This window comes from Emydura macquarii, unplaced genomic scaffold (genome assembly GCF_026122565.2).
Source record: "Emydura macquarii macquarii isolate MOO-44397 ecotype Brisbane River unplaced genomic scaffold, CSIRO-AGI_Emac_v2 contig_1483, whole genome shotgun sequence".
NCBI lineage: Eukaryota > Metazoa > Chordata > Testudines > Chelidae > Emydura > Emydura macquarii.
The window spans coordinates 10694229-10713070 of NW_027131620.1; the positions used below are offsets into that span (position 1 = coordinate 10694229).

The 18842-nt window shown below is 42.1% G+C and overlaps 1 protein-coding gene across 1 annotated transcript in view; it reads left to right on the forward strand.

The window, feature by feature from the left end:
• BMP7 (bone morphogenetic protein 7) overlaps positions 1-3594 on the forward strand; it is a 52658-nt gene extending 49064 nt beyond the window's left edge. Inside the window, exon 7 of the mRNA XM_067554190.1 lies at positions 1224-3594. Within this exon, the coding sequence (XP_067410291.1) occupies positions 1224-1373 (150 nt within the window). The 3' untranslated portion in view covers positions 1374-3594. The remainder of the gene's footprint in view (positions 1-1223) is intronic.
• The last annotated feature ends 15248 nt before the right edge of the window (positions 3595-18842 follow it).

Here is an 18842-nt window from a genome sequence, read left to right on the forward strand (position 1 = left end):
CCTCAGAACTAGGCAGAGAAGAAAGGTCTGTGTTAGCTCATAATGCCTTCAGCATCTGGCTAAACAGGTCTAGCGGAATGGCCTGAATTAATAGTTGGCCTGGAAGTAATCTCTTTGTTGCAAGCATTAATGTGCTTCATGAGCGTAGAGAGGCCCTAGATGTGAACACAAATGGCACAGTCCAATTGCACCAGAGGGGAAGGGCAGAAATGGATGGCCCCAAGTAGGGGGTCAGCATCCCTTGCACAAAATTCCCTGGAGATCGACTGCATGCAACTGCAGAGAGTCGACTGGGGAGGGACCTCCAGAGCCGTAACTGTACAGATCAGCCATACGTCTGCTTCCTTTGTCATATGGATGGGGTTGGAGGCTTCCTTGATTCCTACCCAAGTTAGTGGGTTTCTGTGCTGAGAATAGGCTAAGTAAGCTTAGGACACTGAAGCAATGGAAGTCTTTTCATTGGCTTCGGCGGGTTTTGGATCACGTCCCAAGAACAGAGGAAGAGGAATAGCTGCAGGATCTTAACTCTTCCAGATTTAAACTGGCAAGTGAACGGAGCCATCAAGCTTCTGCAAGCCAAGATAATTTCCACCTGTTTGGAACAAGTGAGAGACCTTCATCACTCTTCCTTAGGCTCCTGCAGTCTTACAGCTACCCAGCTAACTGGCTGTAAATGCAATTGAGACTGGAGCTTTTTTGTTTTTATTTTAATTTTTATAATTTTGAAGTTGCCTAAAGTTTGAGGGGGGAAACATTCAGAAAAGTTAAAAGTGGGCAGATTCAAGATTTGAGCCAGGGCTATTTTAAACTAAATAATTTCCCCAGGCTCTTGTGCCCCCACTTCCTTACCAGTGGCGTTACCTTCTCCAGAACAGGCTTGAGGCAATAGGGAAGAAGTATGCACTAAGGTCCTTTCTGTGTTCAGTGCCTGACTATTCACTGGACATAGAAAGGACTTCAGTATCTTGGCCTGTCAACTGAACAGATTTCATCAGCACAACTCCCACAAGAAAGAGAAAACCAAGAAGAGATGGATCTCCTTGATTTAGGCATGCCCAAATATGCTTGTGAATCTCACCTTTTGTGTGCGTACATCAAGGTATTTGTGCACACAAGACAGCTGTGCCAAAGGCATACATGTGAATTGGAAGGTTTGCCCAAAAGAGGGAGAAAAAAAAGAAAAGAAAAAAATGCTTAACATTGTTTACTTTCCCCTCCCCCAGGTTCACTTTATAAACCCAGAGACTGTGCCGAAGCCATGCTGCGCTCCTACACAACTCAATGCCATTTCAGTGCTCTATTTTGATGACAGCTCCAATGTTATCTTAAAAAAATACAGGAACATGGTGGTACGGGCATGTGGCTGCCATTAGTTTGCAGGAAGGGGAAAAAAAAAAGTGGTTTGTAAAGAGCATTCTTTGATATGGATTTGCAAAGAGATTTAAGTCTCCTTCATTCCTTTAAAAACAAAAAACAAACCAGTTTGTAGGGACCATGCTTCTGAAGGTGCAGAATCGACAGGAGATAGTGGAACAAATTCCGGATTCCAAGTGGCATTTGAGTAAAGTTTGTTTTAGCTTATTATAGCCATGCTTCTGCAAACTGGTGCTAAGTGAAACAAGCCAGGGGAACCATTTAAAATCAAGCCCGTCCAAAATAATTGTTGCTACTTCTACAAATGAGCCTTTCAGAAGATGGCTAACTCACCAGTGAGGATTGTGAACATCTTTTTTAAACAAATCCATCCATGGTGAGAATCTGGTGTGTTAATGCACAAAGTAATAAGCATTTGTAGTTCCTGTAATAAATTGTTCACAATAAAATGAGTGAATGAAATGTGCCTGGAAAAAACAGATATTTTGTTAAAGAAAGAATTATCTCCAACCATTGGTTTACCCAACTTCATAATCAGGAGAAGTGACTAAATACTTGAACTTCCAGCATTAAATTTTGCACTAGCAAAAGTTATATCTGGATTGACTCAAATTAAAAAGGACAAATAAATCTAGAAATCTTTCTTTTGGCATTGAATTGGATTGAAGAAAATGACTCCAAAGAACAAGATTATCTTGATATATATTTTCTGTGTCAGGGATAACATCTATTTCAGATACCAACAAGAATTTGCATTTACTATGGACTAAAACAGCTAAGAGCAAAATGTAAATAATAGTGAAAGAAGCCCACACAGTTTGTAACACAATTCTAAACTTGGATATCTCACACTTATAAGGGTATGAAAGGTCAAGCTCAAAATGTTGCTTCCATAGAAAAAATACCGATTGATTTCAATGGGTGACAGATCATGTCCCTGGAATTTTGCAAGTCTGTAGGCTTGATTCTGCGAGGTGCTGAAAGCCCACAGATGGAGCTGAACAAACATCCAGCAGGATCAGGTCCTTAATGTGGAAAAGAAATCATGACATTTGTAACCCTGGTTCCCAGGGTCTGCATTTTCTGTGTGACTCCTATCTTACTGTAAGTTTCATCTGTCGTAAGAAAACTGTTTGGCTCCATGAAAAAGTAAGTGCTCTTTTACCTGTAAGCCGCAGTTGAAATCCAGACCAGATGCCTTCCTTTTTAAACAAACAAACAAAAAGATAGCTCTATATGAAATGAGCTGGAGCTTATTTCTTGTGGCCTAAGTCTAATTCCATTGTAGTAGAAAGGAGTGCTACCACTGATTTCCAAGCTGTTGAGGAATGGGAAGAGTTCTCATGGCCATCAATGGGTTTTGGATCAGACCCTTGAACACCAGAGCATTACCAAATGCACCACACTTACCTAAAATGGGAATCAAGAGCCTGTGGGCCTGACTTGGCTCTTACACCAATTTTACACAAGCGTAACACCACCAAAGTCAACATGGTTACAACAGTTTTAACTGAAATCGGAATCTGGCCCAATATTTACTAGGTCAAGTTCTAAGACGAGGGATGAAATATTCTTTCAGCTTTTCTGAGAAGTCCTTAGATGAACCATCAAAGAGAAATGGTTGGGCTGCAACTGTCTCAGTGGGTCCATTGTTTTAAAGGAGTGATGCACACAGTCATACAAATCATTAATGCCACTCAATGTTGTATGTGTATAAGCCACCAATGCAACTTTGTACAGGGAGTTAAGGTGCTGCCTCTGAAGTTAACATTGGATGGTCAGAGCTGATTATTTTTTTAGTGTAGTCAAGGTTGAGATTTTGCCACTAGTGCCCAGGAGTATTGGTATATTGCAGTTCAGTCCTGACCACTCTCTCTCTCTGTACTGGATCCATATATTATATATATTCTGGGGTTTGTTTGTTTTGCATTTTTTGTTTTTGTTTTTTACATGACTACAGGATCTTTGTTGCTAGGCTATACATCCGCTCTATTGTTTTGTACATTTTTATGTAAATAATTGTCACAAAAGCGGGAAAAATTATTTATTTCCATCCCTGAATTCCTTTTCAATCACACATTCAGGAAAAGGATTCTCATCTCTTCTAAACACATTTCCTTATTTAAGAAAATATTTATTAACAGTTGGCAAAAATCTATGTACACATTTCCAGTTCTTTTTCATAGAGCAGTGGTTAGAAGCATTTTGTACAAACTAGGAAAATAAATCATTGTGACTTTACAAAAGATATTGCTACAACTTTGTGTATTTGTCTGGTTATTCCCACTAAATCTAAAGGGTATTTTGTTATGGGTAATATTTCATGGTGAGTGGCAGCGATTCTGCCACAATGCTTTCATGTCCACCAACCTCTGCACATTGGCATCATGGACACATGGTCAATAGGCAGCTACAGCAGATAAGTATAAATATAGGTGAGAGGGAAGAACAAAAAATATGAATACGTTTTGTAGGCTGCACTGCAAAGATCCATGATTGAATTATAGTGCAGCTGTCAGCAGCTGTTTCAAAGAAGCAGGGGGTAAATTAGTTCTGTTTACTGCTAACATAGTTCAGAGTTTAGTCATCCCAATAAAATTATAGAGGCACAAAAAAGGGGGGAAAAAGAAAAAGAAACATCAGCCAAGAAGCTGACATTTTCTAATTGAGCTTGTTTTAGCATATTTCAGAGATGCTGCTGGCATGAGCTTTCCTACTATGTACACCACACTGGATTGCAACGGAGGTAAATGAAAAAAAACCCATGGTCCAAATCCTGAATTAAGCAAACATTATATCTTAAGGGCACAAAAACAACGTTTCTGGATTCTTGTTTACTTTGAACTATGTGCAGCATATATGCCAGTTTATGTAAATATATTTGTTGGCCTGTTGGATAAAAGTCACTACGATCTTAAAATAAAACCACCATATTCTAAAGAGTCTCACGTGGAGACAGACACAAAAAGTGAAACCCCTCGCTGCTTAGTGGCCTGCTCCAAAGCCCAGTGAATTGTCAGTGGAAAGACTCCTTTTGACTCCAGTGGGCTTTGGATCAGGGCTTAAACACCCAGAGTGTATTTAGAAAGAGATTCTTCATTGTTTTCAACAGTTCACAATATTGGCCTGATTCTCCTCATTTACTACCAGTGTAAATCAAGAGTAACTCTAGTGAGAGGAGAATCTGACTTTGCTACAGGTTTTGCCATGGACTTCACTGAGGGTAAGATCCAGCCCATTTGTTTAAGTTTTTCTGCAGCATTACTATATACACCCACTACTTATTGGAGATGCTCAGCAGCTACCCCAGTCTGTGAACCAAAAATCCACTTCTGAGTTTGTTAGCCTCCCATCAGCCCACAGTGCTACTATGGCTTTGTAACCATACCTACTGTTTTGGAAAGGGAATTCTTGACATGAATATGAATGTTACCATAAACTGGCATTGGCCATAAAACCCCACTGAGCACAGGCTTCAGAATTGCTAGATTTGTCTGATTAATGTGACTTCTAAAGAACATTTAGAACATTATATAGGTCAGTTACTCTAAGTTAGTTTCTGACTGACCTTACCGGGTGTTATTTTTTGCTTAATGAAGATTCATTAGTTCTGCTCCATTAGTGTCAGTCATTGTGATTAGGCTGGTAAGATGCTACACTTCTTACTCAGGTAACATTTCCATTGCTGACAAGGATTGCAGAATGTCATCCAGCTTCGCCTGCAATTGCAAGAGACACTTTTGGATGAAAGAAAGCCAGAAAGACTCTGCTTTTGAGTCAGGGATTTGCATCCACAGTGCATCTACTTCTATTCACAACTTGAACCATTGTTGCCATGGTCACATTAGTCTCTGTATATTAGCTATTCCTCTTGGAGAGAAAGTCTGCCCAATTAAGCAAAAAGAAGCCCGTTTGAAGTTTTTATTTTCCAGGTAATGATTGACAAGAGCTTGAGGCAAAACCTATGGGAACTTAACACTACAGCCATTCATTACCTAGATACAAAGAGAGCCACAAGTGGGTCATTATGATTGCTTTAAGAGTTATTTTTCTTTTTAAATAAAACTTATCTGCTACTAAAAAATGTGTGCTATTTCCACTCCCCCACTCTGCTCTACACCTAAACAACATCGGACATTTTAAAAAAATAGAGAACATGAAGGTTTATTTCAGGAAACACATTATCTTATGTTTTGTAATTTGCATTCCTGTGTTTGTTGCTAGGTCTATTTTATTTGCTGACAGTAAGTGCGAGGTGGTTTAGAATTTTAAAATCTGAGCATTGCTACTTTGCTATTTTAACTAGGACATCAGGATCTCGTTAGCGTTATCGATTCTGTCTAATGAATGCGCCTTCTTTCACTGAGGGCTCTAATGTGGTCACATGTTTAAGGAAGTAAAAAACAAAGACTAGACAGAGGATTATTAATGAGTCAAGTTCGTTCATTCATTCATTCATTTTTTTTTTACATTAAATTCTGCCCTAAACCCTCTTTCCTGCTAGCTCTTAAATAAGTGCTTAATTTTGCTCACGAGTCCCACTGAAGCCAATGGCAGTACTCTAATGAGCACACTTACATGCTTAGCTGCCTGCAGGATTAGGGTCTATGTTAATTGGCAGTAAATTTGCTCAAATCAACTTGGCCCCAGGAGAGTCAGTTTGGGTGTCTACATGGAATATACACACTGCTGGATTGGGATGAGGGGGACTTGGGGGGCTTCACTGTATGCCATATTGTAGTTGTTCTGAACCAGCTGCGCAATCAGCACACAGCTGTGGCCCATGTAACATCCTCAGGTCCATATAGGCAGTATGTGTGTTGTGTGGATGTGGCCCACGTAACACAGAGAGCTGCATATGCGGCTTACAATGGTAAGTAGGTTGAGAACCACTGCCATATTGTGTGTGGATTGCCATCTAATCAGAAACATGCACTTCCCCATTTCCAGTCTCAGAAGTAAAGTGATTGCAGAGGCGGTCGCAACAGTGTTCAGTGTTAATGGGGTCTCTGGATCTGAGATAAAACCTGAATGCTGGGCTAATGGTCTTATTTTAGGCAAGTCTTAAAGGAAGTGGGGATTGTGGGAGCATTAACTCAATCATCTTTTGCTTTGTCAGCACTTAGTTAATCAAGCCTTGGCTCTTGCATTTGTGTTGCAAGTGAGGGACTAAAAATGTAACTTCTGTAGTCGGCCTAATTGTGAAACTGAATAGGATGGTGTAGGGCCTGAATGCACTTGTTTGTTTTGGAGTGCACATTTCCTCCCCCGCCCCCTTTTAGGGGGAGAAAACACGGTGCTGGTGGCAGCTTCAGAGCAAGAAATATCAACATACAGAAGATGACAAAGTGGTATGAACTTTGACCTGATTAATGAAGGAAAACTGTTCAATATTGGTGGATTTATTCCTGTTATTTGCCACCAATGTGTCAGATGCTGAGCTCTTCTAAAAAATCTACCTGCTTATTTTGATGTCTGATTGGTAGTTTAGTTCTCTTGCAGATGCTGGTCCCACTGACTAGATTGACTTTAACAGATCATCTTCCTAACAGCAAGGCTGTTTTTTTTTATTTCAGAAATAAGAACAACTGCACCACTGATTTCAGGGACAGCCCATCAGCTGTTTTAGTTTCACATTACTACTGAGAAGTCAACTGTAGAAGCTAGTGCGGTAATATCCACACATACCATGCCCAGAACATGCAACTATAAATATGGTCCACATAGCCTTGGGCAGGAGGTGATATGGAGCAGTAGATGAGAAAATACCTGCACAAACTCTGAGTTGCTCATGAGAATGGAGGGATGCATTTTCCACTGTCTGTGAGAATGGTACAGATCTACCTCAGGTACTTCTATTGCCTCCATTCTAGTAGTACCTAAGCGCCTCACAATCTTTAACAGATTTATCCTCACAAATCCCTTGAGACTGTGAAAGTGGGAATAATAGCACTGTCCTGAGGCACAGAGAGGATAAGCAACTGGCTCAAGATCACACAGGCCTCTCCTCTGGTGCACAGCTCCTGCTCTGCAAGCCAGTGCAAAGGAGTGGGCAGCAGGGTATTTCCGGCAGCACTTCAGGGTGTTGAGGTTGTTTGCCAGCACTGGGGATACGTTCAGGGTATGTCTAGACTGCAAACAAAAAACAAGACACCATGGCCTGGGTCAGCTGACTTCAGCTTGTGGGGCTTGTGCTCTGGGGCTTTAAAAAATGCAGTGTAGACATTGGAGTTTAGGCTGGAGCCTGGCTCCGAGACCTCCCTCCCTCCCTTCCTTCCCTCCCCAGCTCCAGCCTGAACCCAAATGTCTACACTGCAGTTTTAGCCCTGTGACGTGATCCTGAGTCAGTTGACCCGAGCTCTGAGACTTGCTGCTGCGGGTCTTTGGTTTTTTTTCCTGTGTAGATGTACCTCTGGTCACTCGCTGAATGAAGTCTTCTTTCACACACCCAGCCTGCCCTCCCTTTCCATGGCATGTTAGGAGAACAAACTGTGTACTAGCTTGAAGGCCTAAGGCACCAGTTATGCCTGCCCTGTCTGTCAGGACACACTGCGTGCTCCAGTGGGACTGTGAATTTGGTACTTCTGAAGGATATTGCAGATGGCTATTTTGCTCTCATCTCTGCAGCACACACTGCAAAGGCCACAGATGGCAAAATTATTCAAACCCATTCCCTGGTAAGAGTGATGAATGAATGCATTTAGGAAGGAGAAAGTATTGACTCAAGCTTTTCATCCATCCACTGAGATTAATCCAAACCTCAGCCTTTTTTCAACTTTAGATAAAATCCCTCTAAGTTTGATGTGGTCATGGCTCCTTTTGCAATAGGCCCCTAGCCACAACCCACCACCCTCTCTCAGTCCCATGGCTGGGACTATTAGCCTAGACAGTTTCCTTTCTGATCCTTGGTGGCTGCTGCATACAAATGTTAAAATGCTCTGAGGAGCACAAACAACTCTGGGCCATAGGCACCAGACCTCTGAATGCTTAAATACAACAGCAGTTATGGCCAAGCATAGCTATCAATAGAGCAATGGGGCCTTGTGACAGTGCAAAGACCCACTGGTGGGCTGTAAGTAGTGAAGGAGACTCATGGAGTAGCGTAGGGTCACCAGGAGAAGAAGAAAGAGGTGGCATGGAGCTATCGGAGGGTCAAAGAGAAGGATAAGGAGGAAGTTTCAAAGAGCCAGGCATGCACCCAGCCCTCAGTGCTTATCTAAAGCAAAGTCGACTTCCAAACCTTTTGATGTTTGTTTGCCCAGCACTAATTTCATCTCCGCGTGCCACTGCCCAGGAATTTTCCAGCTCTTAGGGTGCTGTGGCATGTCCTAACCACTGCTGTGGTTTAAGTACACTTGTAGCCATGCTGCTTTTTAAAAATGTGGCAGCTTGACCACTTACCCAGAGAGCAGGAGAGCCAGACCGTTAGCTTTCTTTGGAAACCACTTAACCACTTAGAGTAGCATCTTATGAGCGCCAGAAGGATAAAGCAGAAAGGATGGAATCTACCCCTCTGGATGTTTACTTCATGTTTGTGTACAGAGCAGAACTGCTTGATTTTTCTGTTAGCACCACTAACCCGTTTGAGGTTCTGCCCTTGGTATACATGTACAAAGCCCATTACAGTCAGTAGTAGTTTTCCCCCCCACAGAAATGCACACATCCATAGACTCACCTATACAGAAAGGTGCATGCAAACCCACACCAGTACTGCCAACTCTTATGCTTGTATTGTGAGTCTTGCAATATTTGAGGTTTTCCTTGAAGCCCCAGTTCCTGCAGTCAGGGGATTAGATGAGGATCTGAGGTTTCATTTCACTTTGAGTTTACCCTTCAGGACGCCCAGGAACAATGCTGTTTATACGATCACCATGAACTGAGACTGTTGGTGCATAAAATTGCCATTTCTCACATATGGATTCAGAATTAAAGTCACCTTCAGTAAAGTCTTACTGCCTTACTGGAATAACTAATGAAAGGGTCATTAGAGCAGGGGGACTGCTCCGATTACAGGGTCTCCCACCTCCCAGGTGGGTGTCCCAACCACAAGACTAGCGTCATTCCCATCTCTACCTCTGTCCCAGTGACTATTTTAGTATCTATCCACAGTGGAACAGTCACTGGGCCAGTGAGAGAGCAAGGGAGAGAATATGACTCTGTAGCCTCGTGGTTAGGGCAGCCACCTGCAGCCAGCCAGGAGTTGTCCTTAGCTCCTCTGGCCCCTGCCTGCAGCACTACCCTGTCCTAGGCAGCGATAGCTGTCTCCCAGTCCCTCCTGGAGCTCCAGGGAGTAACTTTCACACCCTGCTCTGCCCTGCAGCTCTTCTTATATGGGCCTGTTGGGCTGAGAGGAGCAGCCAGTTTCTAATGGGCTGCCTCCTGCACAGCCTCTCTAGAGCTCTGTTAACCCCAGAGCGGCCAGTGTGGAGCAGACGCCACATCACAGAGCCCATATCAGAATGTCACAACTCAATGATTAGAGCTCTCAGCTTATATGTGGGAAACCCCTGTTCAAGTCCTTTTCCTCCCCTACCTGGTAGAGATGAGGGGGGAAGTGAACCTGGGTTTCCCACAGTTATAAGGTGGGTGCTGTCACCAACATCACCTCTTGCTTCACCCTCTCCTCCCCATTTTGTGTGAAGCACTGCTAGAAACTCCTTAGGTATCTAAGTCATCTGATTCCAGCCAGTGGGTTCTGTCTGTGGATCATCAGTGGAACTAGGCACCTCTGTGCAGCCCAGGCTTAGGGACCTATCTCAGAGAGGGGCAGGGCTTAGCACACACCCCTCTTGTCAGCATCTCCCACTGGCTGGCTTAGGTAGCTCCCCATCTAGCGTGCTGGCTTTTGTGAATCACGTTTTAAGATACCTCCCCTCCCCCCCCATTCATTGTACAGAGATTTAACTTGAGGTTAGTGGATCGCAGTATCATTCCAGAGGAAATGGAAAATACCATGTTAGTCATACACTCAGTATTGCAACACTTAAGTCCCTTTGGGGATCCCCCCCTAAGTGATTTCCTCAAGGTCACAAAGGAAACCTGTAGCAGAGGCAGGCACAGACCCAGCTCTGCTAAATCCCAGGCCACACCCTTGCCCACAATGCCATTCTTCACATCAGACACACTGACTGAATTCTTTCACTTACTATAACATCACAAGCCCTCCCCCCCCCCCCATGAAGAAACCTGTGAGATTTCACATTACTAAATCAATAATTTCAATTAAATTATAGTTTTTCCCAGTTCAAGAAGAAAAGAGTCCTTGATTTTTTGCAGCAGTAATTATCATAGTGTAGCATATTTAAATCCATGTCTACAGCATCTGCCATAAGTGCTTCTTTCTGCCCGCTTTGGTTGTAATCAAAGCAAACAACAGAAGACTAATTCTGATCAGTCCATCACTAATTTTACACTGGGGTAACTCCAGTGATAGTGGATTAGCTCCTAATTTATCCTGGTGCAAGTGATAACAGCTTCACTCTCCAGGTATCTTTTGAAAATTGAATAAGGGATTTGTCATTTTCAGCATGAAGCTGGCTTGTGAATCCAGGAAGCTGGCCCATTTTTGCCTACAATGCAGCACAATTGTGGAACTAATGTTGTAGACTTGCACTTATGGAGTCAATCCTCTGTATTACTATGTTCCCTATCTTTCAGAGAAGATTGCCAACCCCCCCCCCCCCCCCACCACCACCATCGTCCCCACATCTTCCCTAAGACAGAAGTGATGGAATAAACCATCCTGTACCCTTTTTGCAGGGATTGACACTGGTCCAGTGTCTTCACAGGTTTTCTTTTAAATTCACGTTCTACAGGAACCAGATCTCATCCAGAAAGAAATCCCTTCCTCCCCAAGACACCCACCACTGCCCCGTCTGGGACTTAAACTTCATAGTCTCCCGATGAGGACCATGCCCTGACATCCCCCACCTTTGTCTGAGAGTCTCAGCTCTGGGGGAAAAAAAACCAGGCCCGAAACATTCAGAGAAGTAATGGGCCATTTAGGAGGGAAATTTTCTCATTCTCCTGAAGAAATGAGCCCAGTGACTAATCTGAAGAGAATTAGCAGCTCAAGTATCAGCCCAGGCTAGTTTCCTCAGATTTTACCCTTCCGATCCCTTCATTTTCTTAACCCATTTATTTGATTGCATTTACATAAAGAGAGGCACATCAGAAAACACTTGTGGTGACGGGAGTGGAATTTCTCAGTCGAGATTATTTTAAGCGACGCATTTAGAATACCTAGATAGCCACAGAGCTATATATAGATATGGCTAAATTACAGAAAAAGCCCCTATACTTCTGAAAACCACAACACCACAAGGACAGATTATATGAATTACTGTCATTACTGAAATTGCTAGCTAAAGAAGAAACATCCAAACACCATCGAGTGCCCTAGCAGTTTGACTGTAGCAACCACTATAATTACACAAAGTATTTTAAACCCTGCCAGTACAAACAAGACCTGGAAATGGAAAATACCATGCTAGTCATTACGTCTGAAGATTAATGGTGGGCATGGAAGTGCATGGAACTGGTTACTCATGCCTAAGCAGTGGATATGATGAAGTCATGTTCATCATCTCTGCCTACCTTTGACTACAGGGGAAAGAGCTATTTCCATAGTATCACCCACAATACATTGTGCTTTTAGCTGTCATTTTTTTTGGCAATCTTTCCAACTGAACTCGGTCACTAGCAGAAATGGACTGTATCCTTGGCTAAGGGCACAGCAAGAAAGGTACAACATGCAAAGACAACAACAGTAACCATGTTACACAGGTTCTTAGCTAGGAATTTCCACCTTTCTGACAACCTGCATGGAATGACCCATTATGCATTAGAGATTCAGTGGTAAGAAGGCTCCCATGGTACTTGGTGCTAAGGCCCAGAATGGCTATCCACTGTCCTTGTGTTGCACTATCAGCCTTCTGTTTAGAACTGCTTGGAACTTTTCATGCAGCAGTTTTCCAGATCCAAAAGCAATTTCATAGTAGACAGAATTTTTCATAGGAGGGTAAATAGAGGGTAAATTTCCCCCAAATTTGTTTTCCCTGCAGGAAATTAGAAATTCTAGTTTCAAATTATTATTTTTTTTTAAAAAAGCTTGTTTTAACAGAGTCAAATGTCTATTTTTGTTCCAAAGCGTCAATTTGAAATGAAATTGTTTGTTCTGATGTTTCCTTTAAACAAAAAAACAAACAAACAAAAAAAAAAAAAACACATTTTTTTCCTTAAGAGTTTAATTCAGCATTTTTCCATGGTAAAAATTCAGTTTCCTGACCAGCTCCACTTCTCTGTGCCTTTCCGCCAGTATATGGAGCTCCACCTCACATCTCTGCCCCAGGGGCTGGCATTAGTTCCCTCTGTAAGAGTCATTCAGCTGTGGGGTTTTAATTGCAGTGTAGACATGTCCTTGGAGGTGCTATTTGGTCCACAAAATTGGACTAACAGTCACAAGAGAAAGCCTGTTTCTTGTGATAGTTCAACCCAAGGCCCTGATTCTGCAAGCTGATCCAGACAAGTCAGCACACAGAGATCAGATTGCAGGGTCAGGGCCCCAGTTAGCAGACACAGGGGCCTCAGAAATTCAACCAGGATTCCTGCTGCTAGTTGGCTGAATGTTATCCTTACAATGTTTCATCACGTCTCCTTCTGGTTGCAGGTTTGTTACACTATTCCTGCCATAATCTACAGTAAAGGCCTCAACCATTATAGCCTTCATTAGCTTCATTGTGATGTTTTGGGCAGTTATTCTTAAAGTACGGTATTTTTTATGGGAATGTGTAAGATAAAGCTTACCTCCCCAACGTCAGGTGTGGAACCATGCTTCGCCTTCCTCCTTCTTGGTCTCAGCTTCACACAGAGCCTTCCTCAGTGAGGTAGGATGATTTGGGTGGCTAATTTTAGTGGTTTAGCCCTCCAGGCAGAGAGAAAGTCCTTCCACTTCCAGCAGGGCAAATAAAGTCCAACACAGTAAATCTCTGTTCCTCCACAAAACACAGCTGTCATCCCTCAGCCCAGGGCTCCACTGATCAACCTCTGCCCTCCACAGGCTAAGCAGTTCAGTAGTAATTTGTCCCTCAGTGCTTGACTCCATGTTCTTCAGGCCAGTTCTCTGTTCAGGGCCCCAACCTTCATGCCCATCTGGCAGGGATTTACAACAGTCCTTTGCCCCTTAGTCACTAGTGTATCAGCTCACTTCCTATAAGCGGGCCAGCTGAAGCAGAAGGGAGCCCAGGCTATTGTGCTACCACAGGCTTGGGCCCCAGGAGATTACTGATGAAACAGCCATCCAGACCCACCTCCAGATTCCCAGTCACTTCACTTTTTGCCAGGGCTAATTCCTATGTGCATTCCAGGCCTTATATCTGGCCTTCCAAGCTGCCTCACCACAGGGAATAATGCTAGGCCAGCCCAGACCTCAGCCTCCATGGACCTTCCCAGGCACATTGTCTCCCCAGCTCCTGCCAGGATCTGCCTTTTACCAATGACCATGCTTCCCTCCTCCCACCAGGCTTTGCTCCTAGCCCTCAGTCATGTGATCTGGAGCAGGGAGGGCAGAAAGCAGGCCCAGGTCTCAGCTGAGTGTTGAATCGCTTAAAGGTCCAGCTCACCCTCTGAATGGGTGGTGAGTACTAATAAGGGCACAGATGTGCAGTAATGTATATAATGGTACAGAATGCTAGCTGAGAATTGTTGAACCTCAAAAACCATAGAAATGTAGGACTGGAAGGGATGTTCAGAGGTCATCTAGTCCAGTTCCCTGCACCAAGACAGGACTAAGTCTATTTCTAGACCATCCCTGAGAGGCGTTTGTCTAACCTGCTCTTAAAAACCTCCAATGAAGGAGATTCCACAACCTCCCTAGGTAATTTGTTCCAGTGCTTAACTACCCTGACAGTTAGGAAGTTTTTCCTAATGTCTAACCTAAATCTCCATCATTGTAATTTAAGCCAATTAGTTCTTGTCCTGCTTTCAGTGGTTAAGGAAAGCAATTTATCACCCTCCTCTTTTTTAACCTTTTACATACTTGAAGGCTGTTATCATGTCTTCCCTCAGTCTTCTCCTTTTCAGACTAAACAAACCTATTTTTTTCAAACTTTCCTTGTAGGTCATATTGTCTAGACCTTTAACAATTTTTGTTGCTCTTCTCTGGTCTTTCTCCAATTTGTCCACCTCTTTCCCAGAGTGTAGTGCCCAGAACTAGACATAATAGTCTATCTGAGGCCTTATCAGTTCTGAATAGAGTGGAAGAATTACTTCTCGTGTCTTGCTTACAACACTCCTGCTAATGCTTCAGTTCAGATTTGATTCAGTTCATATTTGGAAAAAGCAATAAAACTGAGGTCCTGACCAACTTAGTAAAGAGATCACCAGATTTCTGCAAGAATAGGGATGTCAGCCCCAGTATTTTTGTTAAATTCTGCTTGGGGTAATTACATTATCCCAATTTAAAATATCTCTGTAGTTTTAGTTGGATACAATTTTTTTTTTTTATTCCCTGTCCTACATTGCTGGGCACTGTGGAATAGTTGATGCCAGAGTTTCAGCATGCAGTTGCAACTGCATACCTAATTGTGTATGCTAATCGTGTATGCTTAATTTGCAACTATTGATTGAATGGAGATTTCAGCCATTTTCATTTATCTTTGTGGTAATTTTATGTGGGAATTAAATGTGGAATTCCATGTGCTTTTCAACAGACGCAATTGCATACCTAAGCTTTTGACAATCTCACCCTTGCTGTAGTGCACCTTCATTGTAGGTGCAGTCAATGATGGCTGGACTAATTCCTCTTTGTATGGTTAATAATGCGTTTGGGATACTTTCTAATAAAAGATACTAGGTAGCCACTGTTGTTATTCCATGAGAACTGGTTTTCCTGCCACTAGTAAAGGCATATCTTACAATCCCATTGCTGACCTATGATCAGGATTGTTCTGGAGGTATTCACCTGTCAAGTTTTTCTTACAAGTGTTAAGGCCCCAAACCTGCAAAGGCAGCAGGGGGACTACTCACATGGTTAAACACATATGTAAGGTGTGTGTGTGTGTAAGGGGCCTCGCCTTGGAAAGCTGGAGCTAACATTAGTCACACTGTCCTTCTTTTCTTTCACATTCTCTGAAAAGATGATTTTGGGCCACATTATCTTTCACCCACTGCTATTATCAGCCTACCGCATGGTGACCAGATGTCCTGATTTTATATGAACAGTCCCAATATTCGGGGCTTTTTCTTATATAGGCGCCTATTCCTCCCCGTCCCAGGTCCGATTTTTCACACTTTCTATCTGGTCACTATAGCGTACTGTGTGCGTCCTCATTTTTTTCTAGAGTCTAGTTCTATAGGTTGTACAATTAGGGTTACTTTGATGAAGACTTCGTCATTTTTCATCTGGATCCACATATAGGAGTTCAGCACTTTGAGGTCTAGGGGATAGAATGTCAGTTGTATTCTGGCTATGAACTGCTTAACTGTTTGTTTATCACATTTCCCATTGTCTATCCTACGGTGCACTACGGATTTTCCACTAGTTTACTACTAGGTAGACTAGGTTTTCCAGAGTCTGAAGCTGATTTTTATTTTTTAAATTGTAGTTTTGTGAGTATAAAGACTGAATGAAAACCACAGATACCATTTCAGTAGACAACGAAAACAATAGAAAAAGTTTTTCTGATGCTCTTATACAAACTGCTGTTGCAACAAGCACTAATAATTATAACACCTCCCTGTTCACAATAATATTCTTTTCATGGATGTTTGTCAATCCAATAGGCTAAGCAACAAGACATAACAAATCTTAAGGTGGAGGGAAGAGGGTCCAGTGTTTAGGGAATCAGAAGACCTGGGTTCTGTTCTTGACTCTGTCATCGAAACGCTGTGTAACTTTGGGCAAGACACATTGTCTGCCTGTGTTTCAATTTCCTCTCTGTAAAATGAAGGTAACAATACTTTCCCATTTCCCAGAGATGTTGGGAGGCTATGCTATTTAATTAATGTTTTTAAAGTCCTTTGGTCTGATGAAAGAGGCTATTGAAAGTGCACAAGTATTAATACTGTGTGTTGTAAGTCAGAACATGTACTTACTGGACACTATTGCCAGGGGTATGAAATTGCTGACAATCAATCACATAGCACCAAAAAACATTGTAAGCCATTTAAGAAGGAAAGACCGACACCCAATAAGACAGGAGCCTGGTGAGAAATAACCACATCCCTCTGGTGAGTCATTAGAGAGGAGGCCAACCGTCAAGTGTCTCTAGGTTCTGATTAGTACAGTTATTTCACAGTAATAACCTCACTCCCTGGAATATGTCACATAAACACGGACATTTGGAAGAAAACATTCAGAAAAGCTCAGAAGTTCCAAGCTATTTGGCTGCAGTCCCATAATCCCACTGGTCCTCAGCAGCCAGTAAGGATGCTTTCTCGCTGGTTGAAATTGTTATATCAAGCAATTGCTCTCTCCAAATATGTGAAATATGTCAAGTTCAGTAGGGAATGCTTCCATAACATAGAGATGGCCATTAGGTGTTGGCTTTTCTCATTCATATTAGCTTGATTGAAAAGGGAGCTGGTACAGTGGTCATTGTCAGTCAACATTTGTCAACAGTTACCATTCTATGGTGTCAGAACCACTGCAAAGATTTGTATTCTAAGAATGGGTGAATATAGTCTATTTTAGAAACCACTAGGTAAGCAAGCATTAGTGAACGATGACTTTTTAAAGGATGACCACAATAGACCTGATCTTCCTTTACATTAGGGTCTCTTTATACTGTCAAAATGGTGAAAAGGGGCCATAGTATAAATGAGCATAAGGCCCTTTATGGTGCAACCCCTTAAAATGGAGAATGGCCATTTTGACCAAGTAGGTGAAATTTCCTTGTCGAATGTATAATTTCAAGGCCCTCGTTATAGGGTTTGTGTCCCTATCATGGCATGCAGAAATATTTTAAAAAATGTGGAAATTTCATCTATGCTGCCTTTGTGCTTGAGCTGGGCCTGGTCTTTATTAGTTTAGCAGCCCATGTGTCTGATGGAATTCAAATGCTGTTTTATCCCTGAGACGCAATGAACCAGATTCAGCCCTGGACTAAACAGATGCGCAAATGGATGGTGTCCTCATCCCACTTATAACATAGCACACAAGTGGATATTGTCCAAACTCCTCCTTTCCCCACTTTTTCAAGGATCTGCCTTTATTCTTAATTTAAGTAACAAACCCTAAGCAGGAAACACTCATAAACCTTAGCTTCCAAACTCCATTTGGACCTGCTTCTCCTGAGGTCTTCTTTTCCTTTCTTCTGTCTCTCTTACCTCAGAGAGACTCTCAGCCTTTTACATTCTTGAGTGGAGTTGATGAAACTAACCCAGGGTGGAACAGCAGAATAGCTGTACATCTCCATCTAAATTCCTTCAGCCTGTAGCAAGATCAACTCCCATTGAAAACCATGGGAGTAGCTCTCACTTATGTCAGGGTAGAATTTAGCCGACACATTTCTAGCAATATATTTTTTATGTGGAGCTTAATGAAATGCTGCTTCTTTGCTGAGTGAAATTTTGGGAATGGCAAATCAGAGCTGGCTGAAATATTTTCTTTAAAACATTTGTTTCCATGAAAAATGGTTTTCAATTTTGTCAACATTTTCTGAGTTTTTCAATAAAAAAAATGGAAATTGAAAACGTTTCAGTAGAAATGTTTCATTTTCTCTAAAAGTGTATCATTTTTCGGTTTTTCAACATTTTTTTAAACCAAAAATAGTTGTCAAAATGAAAAAAAAAAGTTTTAGGTTTGATTTTTCATCAAGCACAGAAATTTTTAAGGGAAATTCTGGAAAAGATACCCAATTTTTGTTTTTTCAAAATTCCCTGCAGAAATGTAATTGATTTTTTCTACTAGTTTGCCATAAAATACACCATTAAGATCCACCAGTGCTGCAGGCTTCAGGTGCTTGGTTTGAACATAAGACAATGGTAGTAAAAGTAGCAAGGTGGAAAAGTGGGGTAGGGACCAGGGCCTGTGGGGACATTAGTAAGAAGACTGTTTTTACACATTTTACCAAAAATGTTATCTTATGTTTGGTTCAATTTGGGGATGGGAGAAAGTTCTGGCTGGTTCTTAACTGATTTGAACTGTTTGAACTGATTTATATAAACTGTGTCTGTGTCAAAGAGATTGAAAATTGAGGGTATGGAAGCTGAGAAGCCAGTTGTTGCCAGTAAGATGCAATTCTGAAGGTGATTTACTCAAAGCGCCTGAAGCGCTGCACAAGATGTACTGAATATCCGGAAAATTTAAGAACAAGGAGATCTAACAGACTGTTGAATAGGCTCTCAGGGACTAGATGACCTAACAGGACTTTTCCATCTCTCCTTTCCACGATTCTGTAATACTGATCTGAAATGGACCTACATGATCTGTACAGTTTCCTACTATCCCAGAATGTTACTAAATTCCC